Consider the following 14,103-nt stretch of genomic DNA (forward strand, 5'->3'; position numbering starts at 1 on the left):
TATTTCATTTTCTCAAAATAGGTAGAAGCTTATCCGACACAAAGGATTGATAGTTTAACAGTAGCTAAAATATTGTTAAGACAGTTAATTCTACGGTTCAGATTCCTGTCATTTGAGTCAGACTGAGGAACTAATTTTAATTATGAGGTCCTGAAAATGTTATGTGCAGCACTACAAGTTGAGCAGAAGCTCCACTGCAATTACCGTCCAGAGGCTTCAGATCTGGGAGGGGCAGATCAATGGCACATTGAAATCCAGATTGCTAAAAGCGTGCACTTCAACGTCACTGAAGTGGCCCCATGCATTGCCTCTTGTGTTGAAGAGTTTGAGAAGTACACCAGACGAGAGGACAGGATTGTCACCCCACTAAGTTATAATGGGTCAAGTGAAGACACCGCCAGCTGTTCCTGCAAATGCACTTGTCAGCATAACAGATGATCTAATCCTGGATGTCTGCAATGGTTTGGCAAAGGTTTGGCTGATGTGGTACATTCCATGTCTCACCAGGTTGGAGAAGCTGCTCTTAAGACTCAACAAAAGCACTGCCTTGACCTGTGTTCCGGTGACTGGAAAATGGTAAAGAAGCACGTGTAGAAATCAAGCTTGGAACCCCACTGGAAAGGGCCTTACCAGGTGATCCTGGTCACCAACACTGCTATAAATTGTGGGGGTCTTCTGAATTGGGTGCACAACGCCCATACTCACAGAGTCCCTTGTAACCTTGATGACACAACAGCACCTGTTCCCGATGTGATGGTGGTTACAGTGAGACAGAGAGAACAGGTTAGTCAAGCTGTTGGGGACCAGCAAGCAGCTGGGACAGCACTTGTTTAGCATGAGGGGACTCTGAGAGAGTCAAATATTGTCAGTTCCGAAGGGTCTAAGCCAATAGAGTTGACTGCAAGAGATACAGATCCTAACAAAGGGCCTAGTCCAGCAAGAAAGCGAGTTGTACCCAGAGACCGTTGGCCCCAAAAAAGTGAGATATTTTGAAGCTGCCTGACTATAGGATGAGTACCACCAACTATTTCTGAAAGTTCTGAGCAGTTTGATTAAAGTGACAGTGATGTTGAGCAAACAGCTGTAAGGAGATCAAAAAGAGCAAGAGTACCCAGTCAAAAATACTCCTCTCCTGAATGAATTCTCTGGCTGCAAATGAAGGGAAGCAGGAATTTGCTGTCTTTTGCTTTAACAATACGAGTCCACCTGAACCTCTTTGAAATTAACTTTGTTGTGCATTTGAATTTCAACATTGGTATTCCACTAGAAGGACTAACACAATTCATACTGAATATACTCAACAGCGAAGCTGATGTGCGTATTTTTCCATATTGAACAGAACCATTGAATTGTGCCTTGAGATTTTTGTGCAAAACTCCTCAAACCACTTGCTGCTATTTTCACATTTTTAATTTTTAATTAAACAATCTGAATTACAAGAAGCTATGAGGATTAACACTGAAATCTCTCTTAGATGTTGCTATAAACGAGGTAGCTTGGTGCGGAGCAGGTAGGCTAAACTCCGGAGCAATGTGTAAAGCATCTGCACAGTCCACACTTACAGGCGACACACCAGGCACACTACAAAAGAGACTCCACACCAGGTTGTGTAAAATAACTTGTGTATTAGGCAAACACAGTAGAATCATAATCACAGGCACCTATAACACTGTGCCAACTGTCACCAGGTAGCAATTTACAGGGGATTATGTACAGGGCAGGGCCAATCGGGCCGCAGCCAGAACCATCACAGAGTACACCAACCAATGCAAAACAGCCAGTATTTACTGGCAAGATTATGAACATAGCCTCACTATACTAACATAAGGCCTGAACACATGGGTATTAGACAGAAGCCTAAAACATCATTCAGCACAATATTAGGTGTCACCATCAATGTCGAAACATTAGGCATAACCATAAGTGTAAGTGCAACATTAGGCATACAATTACACGAGGCATACCCCTAGTAGGATGGGCATAAACCTTAATCAGTAGTGCACACCGGAAAGTCCCATCCCTGGAAATGAGTGAACATCACCTTAGGGCATACGCAGTGAATGCCAGACCACCAGTAAAACCTGGGTCACGTCCAGTAGCAAAAATAGAACAGTAAATAGCCCCTGATGAAATAGGGAACTTCTCATCATCACATTTGCAGTAGGCCTAGAACAGAAATATCAGGTTAGGCAGAGAGACACATTATGCACCGCACCAACATAAGGACATGGGGCATCTCATTAACCTAAAAGCAAGAGCAAAATCTTTAACATAACTTACATCACGCCTACCCCTATTAGAACGGGGCATAAATTATGAACCTGAAGGCCTCCTCAGCCGGCAGGAAACGCATTATGTATTCTCATTATTATACCTGCATCAGCAACACCTTGGGCATAACATTAGCATAAACATCGCATTATGCATCGTAACAGCAGGGCAAACATGGTAGCACCTAGAATAAATGTTCCACATTGTTGATTAGCTTGGGACCCTGGGACTCTACCCAATGGATTTGTCCATGTTGCCACTGCCCACTGTCTGGCGGGGTAGTTGAGTAAAGGAAAGTCAGTCCTGGCCAACTTGGAGCATGGGAGCCGCTCTTCTGGGGCTCTCAAATTCACAATGCCCCAAATGGTGCAGCGACCCGCAACGGCGGAGCCGCTGTGCAGGCACAAGGATACTGGCCCGTTGGGGCCCTACTTGGGGCCTCTGCACTTCAGAAATGCTCCCACGTGGACTCCCACACAAGCTAGACGCACGTTGCAGCTGCCCACTGCTAAGCGGGGCAGCTAGGAAAGCCAGCACGACCACTCTGGTCCTCTGGGAAGGACCACCGGGGGAGGGGGGGTCACCAATAATGTGCCCTGTTGCCTCCTCCACCACCAGTTCCCCAATGCCCCACTCACCGGGCTCTCAGAGCAGGCTCTGGATGTCTCCTAGGGCCAGAACTCCTGGCCAGCTGATATGCTACACACTGGTCTCTCTTAACCAATTCCTGGGCACATGCACTCTTGGGATGGCCATGCGGGGCTCCACTCAGCTCACAGGAGCCCCGCTCTCTCTCAGGCGCACCGGGTCCTATAGGGACAGCGGGGGCAGGCACGACAATGTGCCCCGGGCTCCCCCTGCACCACGCACACTCACTCCACTGCGGCCCTCGTCAGAAGCAGGCTGGACTACGGCAACGCACTCTACGCCGAAATCCCAGGCAAACACCTACGACAACTACAGCGCAACCAAAATGCCTCCGCCCGACTGATCGTCAACGTCCCCCGCCGCAGCCACATCACCCCCCACCTGACAAACCTACACTGGCTCCCCGTCGACAAGACGATCACCTTCAAACTCCGCACCCACGCACACAATGCACTCCACAACACCGGACCAGCCTACCTGAACAGCAGACTCAGCTTCCACACCCCCACCCGCCAGCTCCGCTCCGCCAGCCTCGCCCTCGCCGCCGTCCCCCGCATCCAACCAACAACCTCCGGCGGCAGATCCTTCTCCTACCTCGCCGCCAAGACCTGGAACACCCTACCTACCCACCTACGGCAGACCGAAGACCTCCTCGCCTTCAGAAGACTCCTCAAGACCTGGCTCTTCGAGCAGTAGCGAACCCCCCCTCTCAGCGCCTTGAGACCCTCACGGGTGAGTAGCGCGCTTTACAAATACCATGATTGATTGATTGCCCGCGGGGCTCTCCCTCCCACATAGGAGTCCCGCGAATCCCATCCTCCTTTCTGCCAGCACTTCCCTTGGCTTCCCCCGGGCCCCCTTCCTAGGACCTGGAACTTCAAGGGGAGCCCCCAAGGCTCCGGACGGCTTCAGCAGGTCGCAAGGGTGGAGTGGGAAGCCTCGTGCTCCCTGGGCCTCCACGCGGCTTCTTTAGGTGACGCTCCTCCCGGCCGCACCAATCCCAGCACGGCTCTCATCTGACGTCAGCGGGGGAGCCCGCGCAGTGCTCCGGGACTCCTGGGCCTGCAGCGGCGATCTTCGGCATTTCCTCTGCGCGGCAATGAGGGGAGGCTCCCTCCTAAGTTGAAGCACCACGCGGGTTGGGCACCCGCAACTAAAATATGCATAAAGCGGGGTAGGCTCCAGCTGTATTTTGAAATAGACAGTTCTCCCGTGCAGCGCGCAGGGTAGGCTCCCGCTATGTTAACAGCACCAAGGGAATCCCAGTGCTGCCAATTAAAGACAGAAGCGCTCCTCTCCTGGCAATCGAGGAAATAGGGCCCACAAGGCGCTGGAGTGCAAGCAGGGAAGCACAGTCAATTCAAATATAGCGCTCCAGGGACAAAAATGTAGCGCCTCTCTTCATCTGAGGCACAGAAGTGGCAACAGCAGGCAAAATAAAATTGTAGCACTCACAAAGTGCTAAGTCAGGGTCCAAGGGTGCAGAGGCAAGGCTGGGTAAGATCAGCAGGCAGTGAGCAGCTTATCAGAACCGGACAGCAGTTCCTTGGAACAGTCAACCCCCATAATGTGGCCCTCCTCCTGGCACAGCAGTCTTCACTCCAGCCAAGGTTTCTCCTTGGCCCTGTGGACAGCAGAGCACGCAGGCCCTTGCGGCAGTACCTCCTGGCAGAGTGTCCCCTCCACATCAAAGTCCCAGCACACCACATGGAGTCCCAGCTCCTCTGTTTAACACCCCTCACCCCACCTACTGGAAATGGCCAGAAGCTTCTGGAAGGCTCTCTGGGGAAACCGGTCCCAACTGATTTTGGGGGAGGTGTAGAGCACCCTGTCACTTCGAGAACTAGACCTGCAACAAAACCTCAGGCATGCGGCACAAAGCATACAGAAATGGCCACTGTTGAAAGTGACATTTCTAACACAGTGAAAATAAACCTGCGTACACCATTGCGCAGCATTTATTATTTCCAATTCCACCACACCAATCATAACATATTTATTTGGTTTCCTTTAGGAGTTATCCATAGGGGGGAAAGTTCTCCATGCTAGCCTATGGAGGCCAGAGAGCACAGGCACTTTACACCAAACCAAAAGAGTCCGTAACCCGCCACTACTATAACAGCATAAAGAATAGGCGGAAGGCAAAAAGTTTCGGGGTGACCCTGCAAGCAGGGCCAAGTCCAACAGATGTAAATTAATATATACTGGAATCTTTATTCTTACGGCTTTGATTATTAGTTGCATTGCTTATTTTGAATTTGCCACACTATGTTCCTGTAGGAGATTCTAAGCTTACAATTTCTTTTGAAACCGCTCAAATTAATAGCACAAATGCTATTGCTTTGGAAGACAATTCTTAACATCATGACCTCTCAAAAACTGACTATACATTGAATGTGTACACTAGTTTATTAAATGAGTACATTGACACAATGGATGTTAGTGATTGATACGTATGTGTGTAATTACCTTCATCAGTTGCCAAAGGTGTTACTTACCATAATTTGCCGTTAACATATGGAATATCTTGCAGTGTATTAACTAGTTTGTTTTATGGTACTGATCATTTGCAGTATTATTATTGAAATCACGATCTGATCTTTTCTGAACTTCCTGTGCTAAAATGCTTAAATCCACATTCTGAGGCTTCGTTCACTGAGACTATGGAATATCTATTTAGACCAACTCAATCTTTCGACAAGGCTTATGAACGTAGAAAGAACTTAACAGATAAGCTAGGGAGAGCTGAAAAGAAATTCATTGACTCAGTAGAAAATAAACAAGATAATACGACAATTAACACTAATGCACCTTCTAAACTAACTCATTGGAAATTACAGCTAGAGGAAAACAAAATAAGAGAAGGAATGGCTACATTAGCTTTAGACTGTCAACATAAAGGAAAACATTGTATATAAAGAAAAAGATCAAATATTAACACAGAATTTGTTGGTCTTAGTGAATGTGAACATGCATTTGATGTTTTATGAAAACTGGTGAAGATATTTAAAAGGAGCTGATCCCATCTTTCCAATAGGTTATTTTGTTTGTGGAAAGAATGCTTATTATAAATTACCAAAAGGCTGGTATGGAAGTTGTAACATGGGAATTTTTTTTCCCAAAAATTGTCATATGAAACAAATTGAAAGAGAATTAAAAGAAGAGAGCAGGAGAATGAAGAGAGGTGTGAGTGCAAGTGAGATAGTAGGTGATATTTTTGGAGCTTTAATACCTTCTGTAGGTGTAGCATTAAACTCACAGAAAATTAGAAACCTTTCTAATAGAGTTGATAAATTAGCCACCAGGACAACTGGAGGATTTTGTGTAGTAGATACTGAAATGATTTCAATAAGATCGATTGTGATGCAAAATCGACTTTCCCTTGTCATCTTTCTTGTGAAGGAGGCGGCGGAGTCTGTTGGTTCCTAAAGGTCCAACATTGTTGCACCTACATACTGGATAAGAGCAGAGACTTAAAAAGTTACATAAAAAACATCCCTTACTCAAACAAGGACTTGAAATATTTAAAATCTCATGCTGCCGGGGAAGGGATAGGTAAAGGATTGTCAACTGTTAGCAACTGGTTGGGTAACTCAGGTATTAGACCAGTGATTTTGATTGTATTGTTGTTCCAATCCCACCACGAATTCAATCCACCTGAAAGGAGCAGTAGAAAACTCAACAAATAACCGAGATATAGAAAGGCTTAATGACCTGCCGATACAGTCGGACTCATTTTCCAGCGATAGAGTCAAAAGGTTTATTAACAAACTTAAAACAGAAGGGGCACCAGGACCCAACGGTCTGCCTAATGCAGTATTTAAATATAACGCTGATTTTTGGGCCCTCCAGCTGTCTGCCCTGTTTAACCAAGTTTTTGCCCGTAAGCAGCAGCCTCCATCATGGAATGGTAATATCATCCACCCCATTTTCAAAAAGGGGGACAGGAGACTGCCACAGAACTATCGTCTAATATCTTTGATAGACGTGGAAGCCAAACTATACGCATCCTGCATTCTGGAGGAAATACAGGAATGGGTAGATAATACCAATCTAATCCCCAGTTATCAAACAGGTTTTCGAAAAGGGACAGGGACAACAACAAATCTCACAGCCCTAGCACTCCTGATAGAAAGAGCCAAAACGAAGAACAGCCGGTTATACGGCTGCTTTATCGACAACAGAGCCGCCTTTGACCGAGTTAGTAGGGAGAGACTTTGGGCAAAACTCAAGAAGTGGGGGCTGTCAACAAACCTTCTCAACTCTCTAATGCTCCTCTACATGGACACTTGGGCAAGGGTTAAACAAGGACAGGGCACACGTCTCACGTCAAAAATTCCAACTGAAGACGGACTGAAACAGGGCTGTGTCCTGGCTCCTTGCTTATTTAATCTATACTTCGCCGATCTAGGGAAAAAACTTGGTCAAGTTGTAAGTCATGCTCCGAATCTCTGCAACACCCCAATGCCAATTATTCAGTTTACAGACGACATTGTCCTTTTAAGCCATACTCCAATTGGGCTGCAAAGGCTGATAAATGCTCTACAACTCTACTTAGACGAAGAACATCTGGAACTTAATAGAGACAAGACAAAAGTAATACGTCTTGTAGAGCCAAAATCAATCAAATACAATTGGACATGTAACCACCTTGCAATAGGGGAACAGCCGCACTATCGGTATCTGGGGTTCACCATCGGCAAAGATAATTAAAAAAAACAACACTCTGCGGTGTTAAAAGCTAAGTCCCAGACGTTAATCTACGGATACAGGCGTCTCTTGCAAAAACTGGATGGTCCAAATTATACCCATCTTTTAAAAGTAATGGCCGCTCAGGTTTTACCCACATTATCGTATGGGCTGGTAACATGGCTTGGAGGGGAGATTGGTCTATTAAATACTCTACAAAACAAAATATATAAAGAAGTATTCAAACTGCCTAAATGCTCCTCACCAGCGCAGGTGAGATTAGAATTCGGGCTTCAAAATCAAAACTTCAGGGTCAAGTCAACATTTGTTAAATTTTGCCACAAACTTAGTGCCGCCGACCCAGACACTCTAAATAATCTTTGTTGGCAAGCAATTAATACAGATCCCACTCAGCCCTGGGCCATTCATTTGGAGAAATGCCTTGTGGACTTTGATCTGCCAGTAACATGGAATAAAAAAGTTGATCAAGCCAGCTTCTGCAAAATAGTTAATTTTATTGCTAAAAGGAAGTCTGTTTTAGAAGACAAACAAACATTGTCTCATCGACGTCATGCCTGGTCAGTCATTTCTTCTTACTCACTCCAACAACCTCAGGCCTATTTGGCAACCCATTTTAGTAACTATTTAAAAAACATACCTTATCAACCTCCGTATGGGCCTTCACGAATCTAAGGACTTACTACCTTCCTGGAAACCCCAAGATGATTGCCCAAAATGTCGACTCTGCGGATATCATACTGAATCTCTAGTTCATTTGTTTTGTGTATGTCCATCCCTTATGGTATCTATAAGACGCTTTATACGGGACATATTGAAAACCTGAAAATAAGAACATGTCGCCAGGCCGTTATTATCTGGCTGGGAGGTTCATCTCCAATCCTGACCTGTCGGGGTCTCAAATTTATGATGGAAATTAGAAAGCAGCTACAGGCCTCCCAATGATCATTTTACATATTGCCTTGCACCTACCCTCTTTGCTAGTGACCCCCAGCCCACTCTATAAATCCTTATCTTGTAAGAGGGGGCGGGTTTCGAGTAGAGCTCTGGTTTTAACTCTTTTTTAAATTGTTATCTTCTTGTTTTTTATAATGTAACCTGCGTTGCAAACACTGGTTAATCTTACCTTTCTTATTGTAAGGATTTTTATTAATTCAACAATAAAAATATTTTGTATGGTATTGTAGTGATTTCTATCTTGAGACCATTAATGGTGTGGCGATCTCTTTGTGCATAATGCTGATGATATTATCTATCAAATTCTGTAGGTATAGAAAGAACAAAGGAAGTGTGAAAAGAACAACATTTGATCTTGAACAAGAGGATGAACAATATAAATACTATGATGAAATGAGAATTCTAGAGGAGTTTAGAAGAAAAAGGTTAAAGGCAACAAACCCGTAATTTGTGACGATTTGATGTGGGAAATTGTGATGGCTTGATTCACCATCAGACAGGGGCTTGATGTTGTGAAAAATGTGGTTATTGATTACATGATACAACTACTGTCTGAGACAAAAAAACTCTAACGTACACTTTGCCCATGTCTGAGAAAATCGGTACAGAAAATGAGAAAGTGAAAGTGCTAACACCATAAAAGCGTGATTGCATGTGTAGAAACAAAAGAATTTAAATACAATTAGGTTAAAAATGTATTAGTAAGAGTATTATCATAGAATAGTTATGAAAATTAATAATGAAAATGTGTTCATTGACAAAATAGTGCAATTCTTAATGGTGAGACTTAGCATCTCTATTGCTTTCATTGTAATGCATCATGAAGAAGAATGTGGTGCAAATTTAAAATGTCTAGTGTTACATGAACGATTTTTTTAGTGTTAATACTTGACATTATTAGGATCATAAATACTTAGAAATGATTTTAGTCAAATGATTTTTAAGAATAATTAACATGTATGTACTTCAAAATTTGTGGAAAGAAGCCATAGTTAGTCTTAATAATTTCAATGTAATAATCACTGTCAGCATTACCAATATTTCTTTATATGAAATGCTTGATTTACATCGTTATGTTTTAACTTAATTATGAGTTTAATTTACAAAATAAGAAATGCTAACTTTAAAACGTTGAATTGCTTTTTCCCTAAGCTGCATTATTTCATAGCTTGGTACAACAGAATTTTGACATGTTTCTTCAAATGTTGCGGTATCTGTTCCTTTTTAATGGATAAGGAAATTTTTCTAAGCTTTCATTGTGCATAATTTGGTGAGAATCTGACCTCTCGTTTGAAATTATGAAGTGAAACAAAGGATATTGGGCCAGATGAACAACAGCTGTTGCGGTTAAAAACGGGCAATTGGCCAGTTTGCGACTGCAAAATAGGTCTGCCCTATTTACAAACCCTATTTTGAGAGTCGGTAACCTATTACCAACTCACAAAATAGGGTTTGCGACTCTCTATTAGGAAGGGGTGTGCCAAGGTAAGTCCCTTCCTAATAGCGACTCACACTTTAATGTAAGATTGTTTTGCGGCTGCAATTGCAGCCGCAAAACATTCAGAGTTTTCCACCCATTTCAAATGGGTGGTAAACCACTGGCAAATGGGGAAGGGTCCCCAGGGGATCCCTTCCCATTTGTGACTGGCATTGAAAATATTTTTTAAGAGCTGGCAGTGGTCCCATGGACCACTGCTTACTCTTAAAAAATGAAACAGTAACGTTTCATTTTTCTTGTTTAAATGCATCCCGTTTTCCATTAAGGAAAACGGGCTGAATTTATTTTTAAAAACTGCTTTATTGAAAAAGCATAATTTCAAAAAGGGGGTGGTGATGGACAGAGTATCTGAGTTAATCAGAACACTCCTACCCAGTCAACAGATCAGGGCTAGATCCATCACCGTTTTTTAGCTCACTGCACCATCCCAGTTCAGAACCTGGCTATATGCAAATTAGTCTGTCCCTGGCCCAGTGCATCATGGGAACAGGGCAGACCAAACTACCAAGCCAATTCTTCACTGGAAAGGAAACAAGCTTCCGGGGACCGGTTTCTGGCATTACAGCCGTCTTCAGCCCGGCTTGCTTGAATCCTGATGGTGCAGTGAGCAAGGGACTCATGTCTGAGCATACCCTTCCACACTTATGGTGGCCAAAATAATTTCAAAAAGGGGGTGGTGCTGGACAGAGTATCTGAGTTAATCAGAACACTCCTACCCAGTCAACAGATCAGGGCTGGATCCATCACCGTTTTTTAGCTCACTGCACCATCCCAGTTCAGAACCTGGCTATATGCAAATTAGTCTGTCCCTGGCCCAGTGCATCATGGGAACAGGGCAGACCAAACTACCAAGCCAATTCTTCACTGGAAAGGAAACAAGCTTCCGGGGACCGGTTTCTGGCATTACAGCCGTCTTCGGCCCGGCTTGCTTGAATCCTGATGGTGCAGTGAGCAAGGGACTCATGTCTGAGCATACCCTTCCACACTTATGGTGGCCAAAATAATTTCAAAAAGGGGGTGGTGATGGACAGAGTATCTGAGTTAATCAGAACACTCCTACCCAGTCAACAGATCAGGGCCGAAGACGCCTGAAATGGCAGAAACCAGTCCCCGGAAGCTTGTTTCCTTCCCAGTGTAAGAATTGGCTTTTGTAGTCTGGTCTGCCCTGTTCCCATGATGCACTGGGCCAGGGACAGACTAATTTGCATACAGCCAGGTTCTGAAACTGGGATGGTGCAATGAGCTAAAAAACGGTGTTGGATCTAGCCCTGATCTCTTGACTGGGTGAGAGTACTCTGCTTAATTCGGAGACTCTGTCCATCACCACCCCTTGTTGTAAATAATTATTGAAAAAGCAGTCACAGACATGGTGGTCTCCTGACTTTAGCAGGGCACCATCCCCGGGAGTGTTCGCCATTTCCATCGGGGTCGCAAATTGCACCTGCCTCATGGAGATTAATGGGGCAGGCAATTTGAGACCCCAATAGGAATTGCAAACAGTGTCTGAGACACTGTTGTAAATTCCAATTTGCGAGTAGCAACCTGTGAGGATGGAACGGACAGTTGTTTCTCATGAGCTGCATGGGAAAGTATCCTGGAGTAACAAAATTGTATCTGATGATCGGAAGAATAATCACATGAGAATAAGACCATTGTGCTGCGATGAATGATATCACCAAGGAATATTTTACAGTTATAAAAGTGACTCTTCAGAGGAGGAGGATCATTAGTGCTTGGTCCTGGTCCCGGTCAAAGCCAATCCTTACTTGTCGACCCACTCTTACTTTTTGAACTTCTTTGCTGATGCTGATGCTCTTAGCAGGTCAACTGGAATCCTTCTTTCCTGACAGCCTATCTTCTATGCCCCATGCTTTAGTCTCTTTGCTAATGAACTTGATTGTTGTCCCATTTGGAGCCATCCGGGGAGAGACTAGACTTGAACTTTCCTGATTTTGCTCCATTTTGCCCTTGCCCTTGCTCATGGACTTTCCCCTAGTGGTTTTTAGCTTGAATCCTTTATCGCTTTTTAGAGAACTCTTTTGATCCAGTTAACCATCCTCCTTTCTGTTGTTGGTGGTAGGAATCTGTAACTTTAACCAACCTCTTAGGATTTTGACTACAATGCGGTTTTATACTACATGCCATAAGATTCTTGACTGAAATGCTTAAAATGTCACTTATATGCATTGATTTTGGATCTTTAATATATAACCAAATTATCTAAATAGCCTGAGTCTCCTCATAGTAGCCTATGTTCTTAGAAACTGTGCTTATGAAGGACTGAATTCTAAATGTGTAACAGGGAGAATCATAGATTATTGTGAGAGCGCTAGGTTCTGTTGCTCTTACATTGTATTGCAACTGCAGAACTTTTAGCTTGTATAAATCTGGTTAGACTAAATTTCTTTAGGAAGACCCAATCTTCCAATTACAATACTTTACTTTTATAGCATGTTTTCGAGAATAGTGTGTTTGAAACTCATTTCTAACTTGTGAATTGGCTGCTAAGGAATGGTTCTCATTGGGTGCCAAATGGTTTTGGGCATTCTAATTTCTCAGTACTACGGAGAAAAATCCATCAGAGGATCATCGCCTTTGTGGTAAAGTGCAGCGTTGTGAATTGTCTAATTGTAATAAGGGTCCAGTACAATTAGAGAGTTAGTTGAAATTAAAAAACGCTTCAGATGGATCAAAGCAAAACGTCTTTTTTAGAGCTCACTTGTCTCCACTGAAATGATTCACCTTAACTACAAAAAGTCGTAGATAGGTTTGTAAAATGCCTAATGGAGGGTGATTCATGGCAGGAAGTACATTAAAATATAGACCTAATTTTCCAGCCACAACATAACTTAGTTTCGTATAATAGGGGCTGATAAGGTAAAGAAGAAGTTACTACATGCAAAAGTCACAACTTATTTGGAATAATTATTTTACTCACATCTTTTCCAATGAGATCCCTTTGGTTCTCTATGATCCCCCATGGTGGGATTCCAATTGCGCAGATCTTTCTTAGATACTGGGAAGCATGTGCCTTCAGCGCATCACCCACATGCTTAGAAACACCTAAACAGAAAGTGCATTTTGAGATTGTCAGAATAAACTCCAGTAACTCATGCTCAAACGGACAAGCCGAGAACAATAGTTGTCAGGAAAGTTAGGGAAATAGCACTAAGCAAAAGCATTGATAGCCCCAATATTTGTGGCATGTACATACTTGAAAGGTGTTATCACTCAGAGAAACTCTAGGTTTAAGACAGGCACTAGCAGTGCTATTGTACCTCATACACTCAACAGCTACAGTGTAGGAAGCAGCACTGAATGCCTGCCTCACATACAGAACATGTGCAGCACAGCCAGCACCACTCCAAGCTTCTTCACAAACTGAACGGTTCAGCACCACAGCACATGAGCCAGAGGTGCAAGCCGCCCTCCCACAGACTTAGTGGTTCGGGTCGAGGTGCCGCACTGAGCAGGAGCAATAGTGCAATCTTCAGACATTCTTCCCTCAGGCTCAGAATATTTCCAGTGCAGGTAAAAGGAATTCAAACCACATTCAGATATGGAACAGGCACAGCACAGCGAGTGGCAGCTCAATTCTGCCAAGACCCAGAACATGTACAGCACGATCAGTGGCCACTTATCTCTCATACACAATAGGTACAGCAGATAAAGAGGTGCATTGTCCAAGCATCTTTTAGAAACAGTGCAGCCAACCATCAATAGCAATTGAAATTTGCCCCAGATATAGGCAACATCACTTGCAGTGCAATTGTCACTCTGCTGCAGAATAGGTACAGCAAAAGCCCCTTCACATGGGGAGCAGCACTGTAATTTTCACTCAGAACATAAGGTGCATAGGCCAGCTAAAGTCACTCCAGACCCACAGATCTTGCAGCCTTGTTCAACTGTGGAGAAGGCACTCATTCTTCCCACAGAGATCAACCACAGATGTTCTTTAGATGCAATATCCAATCCTCCAATGGGAGTAGATATGGAGGGGAAGGCATAGCATCCTCCCACAA

The 14,103-nt window shown here is 43.9% G+C and overlaps 1 protein-coding gene across 2 annotated transcripts in view; it reads right to left on the bottom strand.

Moving 5' to 3' along the window:
* TRPM6 (transient receptor potential cation channel subfamily M member 6) overlaps positions 1 to 14,103 on the bottom strand; it is a 730,325-nt gene that overhangs the window by 475,582 nt on the left and 240,640 nt on the right. For both annotated transcript variants that reach the window (XR_013607100.1, XM_078675782.1), the window contains exon 6: positions 13,020 to 13,144. Coding sequence is in view for 1 of the 2 variants with exons in the window: in XM_078675782.1 (XP_078531908.1) it covers positions 13,020 to 13,144 (125 nt within the window). In the remaining variant the exon portion in view is untranslated. The remainder of the gene's footprint in view (positions 1 to 13,019; positions 13,145 to 14,103) is intronic.

This window comes from Lissotriton helveticus, chromosome 2_1, assembly GCF_964261635.1.
Source record: "Lissotriton helveticus chromosome 2_1, aLisHel1.1, whole genome shotgun sequence".
In the NCBI taxonomy this organism is placed as follows: domain Eukaryota; kingdom Metazoa; phylum Chordata; class Amphibia; order Caudata; family Salamandridae; genus Lissotriton; species Lissotriton helveticus.